The sequence below is a fragment of the Podarcis muralis genome, chromosome 13 (genome assembly GCF_964188315.1).
Source record: "Podarcis muralis chromosome 13, rPodMur119.hap1.1, whole genome shotgun sequence".
Taxonomy (NCBI): domain Eukaryota; kingdom Metazoa; phylum Chordata; class Lepidosauria; order Squamata; family Lacertidae; genus Podarcis; species Podarcis muralis.
In genome coordinates, this window is record NC_135667.1 from 27,302,240 (window position 1) to 27,311,113 (window position 8,874).

At 46.1% G+C, this 8,874-nt stretch overlaps 1 protein-coding gene across 2 annotated transcripts; it reads left to right on the top strand.

Moving 5' to 3' along the window:
• The first annotated feature begins 826 nt into the window (after window positions 1–826).
• ASB16 (ankyrin repeat and SOCS box containing 16) lies at window positions 827–7,768 on the top strand. Of its 2 annotated transcripts, XM_028702509.2 has the most exons (5): window positions 829–1,287; window positions 2,345–2,612; window positions 3,718–4,210; window positions 4,799–4,912; window positions 7,182–7,768. In XM_028702509.2, the coding sequence occupies exons 1-5, from the start codon at window positions 972–974 to the stop codon at window positions 7,365–7,367; spliced, it is 1,377 nt and encodes a 458-aa protein (XP_028558342.2). In that variant the 5' UTR covers window positions 829–971; the 3' UTR covers window positions 7,368–7,768. The 2 variants fall into 2 exon arrangements, with proteins under 2 accessions (XP_077773364.1, XP_028558342.2); XM_077917238.1 differs by lacking the exon at window positions 4,799–4,912 and having other exon boundaries at window positions 827–1,287.
• Window positions 7,769–8,874: the final 1,106 nt, after the last annotated feature.

Sequence of the window (8,874 nt, forward strand, 5' to 3'; positions counted from 1 at the left end):
CAGTGAAGTGGCAACATTACTTTCCCATGGTATAGGCAGGAGGCAGTTTGCAAAACAAATCCTTAGACAGCTGACTCGTCATGTCTTTGGCAGCATCTACACTACACATTTAAAGCAGTATCGTGCCACTTTAAACAGCTGTAAAAAGGTAAAGCACCCCTGACAGTTAAGTCCAGTCACGACTGACTTTGGGGTTGCGGCGCTCATCTCGCTTTACTGGCCGAGGGAGCCAACGTTTGTCTGCAGACAGCTTCCGGGTCATGTGGCCAGCATGACTAAGCTGCTTCTGGCGAAACCAGAGCAGCGCACGGAAATGCCGTTTACCTTCCCACCGGAGCGGTACCTATTTATCTACTTGCACTTTTGACGTGCTTTCGAACTGCTAGGTTGGCAGGAGCTGGGACTGAGCAACGGGAGCTCACCCCGTCACAGGGATTCAAACCGCTGACCTTCTGAGCCCTAGGCTCAGAGGTTTAGACCACAGAGGGAAGAATCCCCCTTTCCAGTGTGTGCTCTGAATTCCCCCCTCCCATATTAATACTTATTTTTCAGACAGCAGACTTTGCTTACAAGATAACTTGGGGGGCTAGGGAGGAAGGCTTAAATACTTAAAACTTGGTGATTGCCATCCTCATTTTGTTCCTTTATCACTGTACTCTTCTCAGCTTTCTTCTACGGATCCACCAACAAGTTAATTGCACGGAGATCCAGAAAGGAAAATTGACACTGCAGAGAGACTGAGAGTATTTTTGCTGTCATGATGACTATTCCTTTCTATTTATAGACACAGCAAAGCTTGGGTGTTCGTCCAATAAACAGATGTGCCCATTGGTGACACCGCGTCGTAACCATACCTTTTAAAATTGCAGTTGGGAGCAGGTGCTCCTTTCCTAAACAGCTTACAGGTCGGGGGTGGATGAATTAGGCCTGTGTGGATAAACTTTGGCTGCCTTCTCCTCTCGCGTGCAAGAATGTCAAAGGAAACTTTCACGTTCACTTCTTCCACCCTTCGCTCCCTGCGTCTGCAGCAAGAAATGCTAGAATGGGAAGACCGGCGGAGAGCTGCGTCTCGCCAGTCTGTGAGTCGGAGGTACCAGCCTAGTTTGGGGAGCCTCTCTGCACTCCCCAAACCTGCACGACGCCCACAGTATTGCCGGGATCCTGCTGTTCACAATGCCCTGTACACAGGAGACCTTCCAAGAGTCCGGAGCATTTTTAAGGATGAATCTACTGCCAACTTGATTGTGGAGACCCTCAGTGAGGAGCTGGTGTGGTCTGCCGAAATGGGTAAGAAGGGGTTGTCCATAGTGGAAAGAAGATCACTTGGATTGGTCACTGGCGTTTTAGATTTTGACTCATTTCTGTGGGGGTGGGAGACTTTTCAAGGCTTGGGTTCTGGCAGGACGACAAGTTGGAGCACAGGAATTTTGGTCCCACTGGGGAAAGATTCAGCATTGCAGGGTCTGTTTTTAGGATTTCTTTTTAGTTTAGAAGGGTGTGGGGAGAGAATTTAGAAAAAGAACATGATAGAGGCATATAAAACGAATAACCTGCATGCACTCACTGTCTTGAAAACAGTTTCTCTGCCCTTTAAATGCCCAGCAATTAAAAAAGAAAAAAAACAGGAAAAGTGAATAGCCAGAAATGTAGTTGTAATCACAAAAATGTGGCCACTTCAGTAAAAGTGGTTAGTTTGGAATCCCCTTATGAAAAGGGGTATTCTTTGTAAACAGAGCCTTCTGTCACATTGCTTTTATTGCAACATAGGTATTTTGACATGGAACCAGTAGCAACTTCGGCAGAAAATGTTTGCTATTTTCTCTCTGCCGTCAACAAATTGCGACACTTTTAAGAGCAATAGCCTCCAACTTCCTCAGACTTGAGGCCCACGTTAATCCACAACCTGCAACACATTGCCCAGATTTAAGTAGTTTCAGGGCAAACAGCAGTATTATTTCACGCTCACTCGCTTGCACGGAATTTCTGATCACTAATGGTTACCCAGGCTAGTGCTTAAATTCAAGAGCTGGTCTACCATGAGGCTATTGCTTTGGGAAAGCTCCCCAGCGGAGAAGGACGGAGAAAGTCGTACTGTGCTGTTTGCTCCCATCCCCAGAGAATCATGGAATTCTGTGCGTCTAAATATTTATTAAGGTATTTGTTTTGCTCATTGGCTATCGTGGCTGATAGTTCTATCGTCAGATTTTGTGGCAGCCTAGTTATGCGCTGTGGGAAGGATTTTCTGTTTGTTTGCCCTGAACCTATTGCAAATCCATTTAACTGGTGGTATTAAGCTGCCGCTTCTCAGTTTCTGATCCTCCTGCCCAATAACCTTCTTCTGCAGGGCTGTGGGTGCTGACCCCCCAGAAGAAGCACACTTCTCCATTGTGCATCACAGCGGCCAGAGGCTACCAGGATTGTGTGAAGCACCTGCTGCTGCAAGGGGCCGAGGTTGATGCTGTCGTTGGTGGGAAAGCCGCCATTCACGAAAGCTGTGCCAACCACCGCGCAGAGTGCACCCGCTTGCTCCTGAGCTACAGCGCAAACCCCAACCTTCTTTCGGAGGATGGACTGGCCCCTCTGCATCTCTGCACCACTCAGGAGTCTTTGCCGTATGTCTGGGAAATTGGGAAGGGGTGTGTTTTTGTGGATTGAAGTGTTGCAGCAATAAGGCGACAGCAGAATAGCGGCAAAGTAATTAGCCAAATAGGACTAACGATTAGCCTCTATTAAACTAACAATTAGCCTTCCTGGTGGACTTGGCAGGGGGCTCCTTAATTCAACTGCAAAAGTGCCTTTCTCCCATGCTAAATTAAATGTAGATTGTACTACCTCAATAAATTATGCAGAGCGTGGTGTTAAATATTACAATCCTTGGGCAATTCTGAAGCAAGAACCACCGATTTTAATCTTGTTTTGCATAATTGCTTTTGTTTATTCTGTTCCCTACTGTTTTCTGGTCCTGCTAGTCATGGGGGTAGAGAGCATGTTTGCAGGGCAGTGGAACCCCAATCACTGGCACCTTTCTCCAGCTACGCTTCGTAAGAAAGCTGTATTCTTCTGTTAATGAAAAGTGTCCAGTTGAGCTGGGGTGAATGTAGCCAATGAACACACCAGGGTGGAAAACCATGGCAGAAGGCACAGATTAGGTTAATACCCAACTCTCCACAACTCTGAAGAGTGCACAACACATATTTATACAGTTCTGGTACAGTGTTACACGTGAAGGACGCGTGATCATGTGCTTCAACAGAATACCTTGCATTCAGTCTTCCTGTTGGTCTTGGAGTTCGATTCCCAGACTCCTGTCGCTCTCCCAGACATTACTGACACTACCAGGAAATTTCCAACTGCAAGGTCTGTTGCAATTGGGCAGCTTGACTTTTGCTTCTAAAAACACCTTGTGGACAGCTAAATGGGTCATGCTAAGTAGGCCATATCGTTTGCAAGCATATCTAACTGGGGGGGAGAGAAGCCATTGTTATGGACACACTTAGGCCAAAAGGGTCCCTCTAGCCCCTTCACTTCCAGTTGTAGGGTCATGTCCTATATGCGTCCTGATTCTTTTAAAACAAAAACAACAACAACAGAGTGGCAGAAGACTGTGTTCACTGCTGCTTCCCCAGATAAATATTGTCCAAGCTTCCTGCACCCACCCATGGGTTGGATCGTGTGATGGTTGCCAAATTCCCCACAGCTACTCCTTGTGCTTTACAGATGCGCCCAGCTGCTCCTGGAGTACGGAGCTCTGGTCAACCAGAATACAAGAGACCACCGTGCTTCCCCATTGCACGTGGCTGCAAAGCACGGCCTGGATGACCACGCGAAGCTCTACCTCTGCTATGGAGCAAAGGTTGCCCACAGGAACCGAGAGGGAGAGACAGCCCTCAACGCGGCCTGTGCCAATGCAGACAGGCCTGAGGAGGCTGGCCGCTACTACCGGGTGGTGAAGCGGCTGCTGGAAGGTGGGGCCGACGTCCGGATAGCTGGCCGGAAGAACCATACGCCCCTGCACAATGCCTGCAGCAACTGCCACATCCGCATTGTGGAGCTTCTGCTGCAGCACGGGGCACAGGTCAACGTTAGAAACTGTGCCGGCTACACACCTGTGGATTGTGCCCTGCAAGCAGTGGAAGATTACCTGGAGGGGCAACCTGAGAGGCTTATAGCCACCTTGCTCGACCATGGTGCTGCTTCTATCAATCCCAAGGTAAGGGTCGCCACCTCTATAAGCTGCTGGCTGTCCTGGGTACTGGGGAACCTTTTTGTACATTCAACCCAATAGGAGGAGAAGGCAGGGCTGGCCACACCATTAAGCAGCTTTGGGGTAGCAAAGAGGTGCTGGAGGGCGGAGTTGTTTGTAGGGTGTGGTCTGCCCTGCGCCTCTTAAGTTACCTTGTTGTCCTCTTGTATGATGGAAGACACTCTCTGTCAGCACAGTATGTAGTAAATTTAACCTATGTATGTGGAAAACAAAGTGGGTGGGAGTCATTTAGTCCCTGGGTAGGCGGCAACATGGTTTTGGTTGGTCCTTAGGCGGTGGGGAGGAGAACATTTGTCTGTGGCAGCCTTGGCCAACCTGGTGCCCTCCAGATGTTCTGGACTACAGTTCCGTAAGTCATGTCTGTAAATAAAAGGAAAGGAATGATATGAGAGAATCAAGGTTTGGTGGGGCCTGGAGATGAAAGAAGGGGTCCCTGGGAGTAGGAGCAGAACTGAATCTACCTCTTCTTTTCTTTCCAGTATGCTCACACATGCATTTTATCTCTCTCTCTCTGCTTGGTAATTTTGCCTTCAGATGCTAAAATTTTGTGCCTTGTCACCTCAAGCTATGGAAGTTGTTCTAAATTCCTATGACCGGATCCCACCCTGTGATTCTTGGGTGGATTCTGTGCCTCTTGAAGTGTGGCAGGTAAATTCCTCCAATCCAATGTAATGCAACACAAAAACAAACACATATACACATACTTATGCAATCACAAGGCTTGCTGTTTTGTCCTGCAAAATGGGAGATGGTGTATCAAACAATGAATCTTGGGAACAGTGCATCTTGGGAAGAAGGTGAGACTACAGCTCTGCTTCCCTGACAGCTAGTTTTCTATATTTGGAGACTACATTTTTGTATGGCGAAGTGCAAATGCAAGCTCATCTACCATTTGTAAGATCCAGTCCTCATTTTTCTCCTTCTAACTCAGTACTTTCTGCCACCTAACATTTCTTTGACTACTTTCATATTTATCCCTGATCTATCCTTAAAATTCCTGAATTGGGCACCTGACATGTGTGTTTGTGTGTGTCCATCCCCATATGTCCATCCCCTTGGCTGTACTGCAGAACTTTGCTTTCCTAAAGAAAGAACTTTGGCACACTAATAAAATGTGCAGTAGTAGTCAAGCGGGTGTGGCATGGTCCATGGTGGCAATGGATATGATATATGAACATGGAAGTCCATGCAAACTGCAGCTCAGATTCAGTGTGGTGGCCTATGACAAGCTGTTGTCTCTAAGCAAAGGGACCACTCAACTAACCTGGTTAGCACCCACTCAACCATATCCAACTAAATTCTATTTAACAGGCCCTCTAAGATTAATGACCCTAAATTAGTCATGCCCATTCATTTCAGTTATCTGAACATTGGGTACAATCTATTATGCCATCTGAAAGTTCATGGAATGCCATTGTTGGGTCAGTTCTCCCTGTGGTGGTCAAAATGTGTCCAGGCTCTAAATGAGGGCTCTCATGATGGTGGAGAACATGCCAACCTAAACATGTCTACCTGAACTAGCATGTTAGGCTAGAACACACCTCCCTAGTGTGGTGGTTCTCTGTGGAAGTTTATTAAAAAACAAAACAAAAAACAAGCATTCCATCTTGTGAACTTGTAGCCAGCCATAGATGAACAGGTTTAGTTTCACACAGGATGCTTATAAACCTTGGAATTCAGAGTGGAAGTTCTAAAATGACAAACTCTTTTGACTGCCCAAGCCAAGACAGGTCAGGACTCATGTGACATCAGAGCAACAAACCCATGACATTCTGAAGGGCCATTATTCTTCTACGAACCAATGACGAGAGAGAGATGGGTCAAATAGCAGCAGAGACTTGCAAAAGGGAAGAGGAAAGAGTAAGGCTCTCTGGGAGGTTTGAGTGGTACCCTTTGCCTGTCCTGCTGATGCACTGATAGGTGTGTTTCTGGGCTAGCATTATTCCCGTTACAGAATTCCTAGTGCTAATTATGTGAAATGTGTGGAGTGCAAAGTGCTCCGAAAATACTAAGCATAATTAAAATATCTCCAAAGTTTGGAAAAATTTGTAGTAGTCCGTTTTATTTTATTTTCTATAATTATACTAAGGTAAAGGTAAAAAGGTAAAGGACCCGTGGACGGTTAAGTCCAGTGAAAGGCGACGATGGGGTTGCGGCATTCATTTCGCTTTCAAGCCAAGGGAGCTGGTGTTTGTCCAGACAGCTTTCTGGGTCATGTGGCCAGCATGATCAAACCACTTCTGGTGCAACAGAACACAGCGACAAAAACCAGAGTGCACGGAAACACCGTTTACCTTTCCGCCACAGCGGTATCTATTTATCTATTTGCACTAGCATGCTTTCAAACTTCTAGGTAGGCAGGAGCTGGGACAGAGCAACAGGGGCTCACCCCGTATGCCCTATGGGATAATATGATTTTGTATGGCATGCCTGCCTGGTTGCTTCTGCTACTACAGGGACAGGGAACCTGTGGCCCTCCAGATATTGCAGTTCCTATCGGCCTCAGCCAAGGCTCAGGGAGAAGAATGAGAGGATTATGTTTGTGGTGGTCAGTGGAGGCTGATTTGTCTTAAGACTCAGAAGGCAGAGAGGCCAGCACAGAGTGGACCCAGGGCTAATAACAGGCAGAGCCAACTAATTCTAGGTTTGTGCCTATCCTCCTCACTGCTGACTTCTATAGTGACAACACCAAGACTAAGGAGGAGGGAGTTGACTGGTAGGGTCACTTCCCTAGGCTGGTTGTAAGCAAGAAGGCAGGCTGGTGGGAAGTGCCTGAGGGCAGACTGCAGTTGGTGGGGCAGTACCCAATTTGCCTCCATGGACCAGCCTGCTGGTGTGGGGTGTGTGTGTGTGTGTGTGTGTGTGTGTGTGTGTGTGCGTTCAATGCCTCATTTTACTTTTCTTTGCATTTGGACAGGAGCATCAGGTGTTCTACGATTCAGCCGTCTACCTGGTGAATCAGCCCCGCCCTCTGCAACATCTGGCCCGTTGTGCTGTGCGGAAGCAACTGGGGCCGCAATGCCATCAGGGCATTGCTCAGTTGAAACTGCCATCTTCTCTGCAAGACTACCTACATCTCCCACTGGAGGGCTATCTCCAGTGATGAGGAATGTATATACTGGCCTCAAGAAGATAGAAGTAAAAAATTCAGAATGACATACTTATTTTTCCAAGTGGCCATTTCTCCAAATTTATGAGAAGCTGCTCGTTAAGCACTATTAATAAGGTTGTGGTGAAATGTAAAATTGTCTGGGAATGGTATATTCAGCAGCCATCTGCTCTCTCATCTTGAAGTGGTCAAGGATCAGCCTAGAACCTGGGGCCTGAATGAGCACTTGGGCACCTGACACTTTAAATCTAAATTATTTTAATTATATTTTAACACATTTATATTTATGTCTGAAAATGGCTGACAATTGCCCCACGATGTACTGCTAGGCCCCTTCACCATATAATCTTTGACTGCACTAATACTGATTAGTATTAAACTGATTATTTCCTTTATTTAGCTTGTGTCTGCTTTTATCTGTTTTCTCTTATCAAAATGTTAGTCAAAGATGCCCTTTGAATCTAGCAAAATCTCTTGCTGCAATGTTCCAGCTCCTGCCCGCAACACCATGTCGTAGACATCATCATTGTTATTAACCTGCCTATCTATTTATATAACCTGCCTCTTTTAATCAACTATTTTGTATTAAAATATATTAAAGGCTGCTATCACAGCAAACTTTTAAACAATAAAAAATACTGAATGACAATGCAATCAAAAACAGAATAAAAATAAGAGAAGAGCCCATTTCAAAAGACAGTGCCACGTAATACCCTGCTGGAAAAGCTCACCAAAAGGCATGCAGCGGTGAGACGCATGTGCCCTTCCTTGGGCAAAGTCTTTTATTGAATACAATGAAAAGGAGATATATTGCTTCTGTAGCAGATGGAGGATACCTTGCTCTGGATACCAATATGACTTCGCTCAGTGGCTTAATGCAGATGTTAAGCAGTGAGAGATGCAAAATGGAGCCATGTGGAACACCATAGCATAACTCCTGGAGGATTGTTGCCATCAACAATAGAAGTGGCCATCAACCTAGAAAGGGAACTGTTGCAACATGGTCTAGTGTGCATGCCCCCTGCCACTATGCCCTAATATTCATTCCAGGACGGTGGTTCCCAATTAGCTAAGTACTGCAGACCCCGTTTTTCAAAAGCCAAGCCATGGACCCCCTACTTTTGAAAATTTTGATATAGCTATGGTGGTTTTTGTTATGCAAATGGTGCCACAAACTGGTGTGTATGTGTGTGTGGTGTTACGTACACCCCTTGAGGTCCATGGATCCCCAATTAGGAACCACTAGGATAAAAGGACTCATAATATCAAAGACTGTCAAAAGTTTTAGGAGAGTTAACAGAGTTGAACTCCCCTTCTCTATCTCTGTCTCCATCAGGGCAACCAAAGATGTTTCAGTACCAAACTGAGGCCAAAAACCAGACTGAAATGCAAGCCCCCCAGACAATGGCCATCATCTAAAATACCTGGAGTTGCAGCAACAAACTCCCGTGAACAGGATGGCCTACCATCAAAAGGAGAATTTGCATATGCTTATATATAT

Bases quoted from the DNA above. Each gene is read 5' to 3' on its own strand.
- ASB16 (XM_028702509.2), top strand. From the start codon at position 972: ATGTCAAAGGAAACTTTCACGTTCACTTCTTCCACCCTTCGCTCCCTG. The intron at 1,288-2,344 runs GTAAGAAGGGGT...CTTCTTCTGCAG, and splicing joins GGTGTGGTCTGCCGAAATGG to GGCTGTGGGTGCTGACCCCC. The intron at 4,211-4,798 runs GTAAGGGTCGCC...TTTTGCCTTCAG, and splicing joins CTGCTTCTATCAATCCCAAG to ATGCTAAAATTTTGTGCCTT.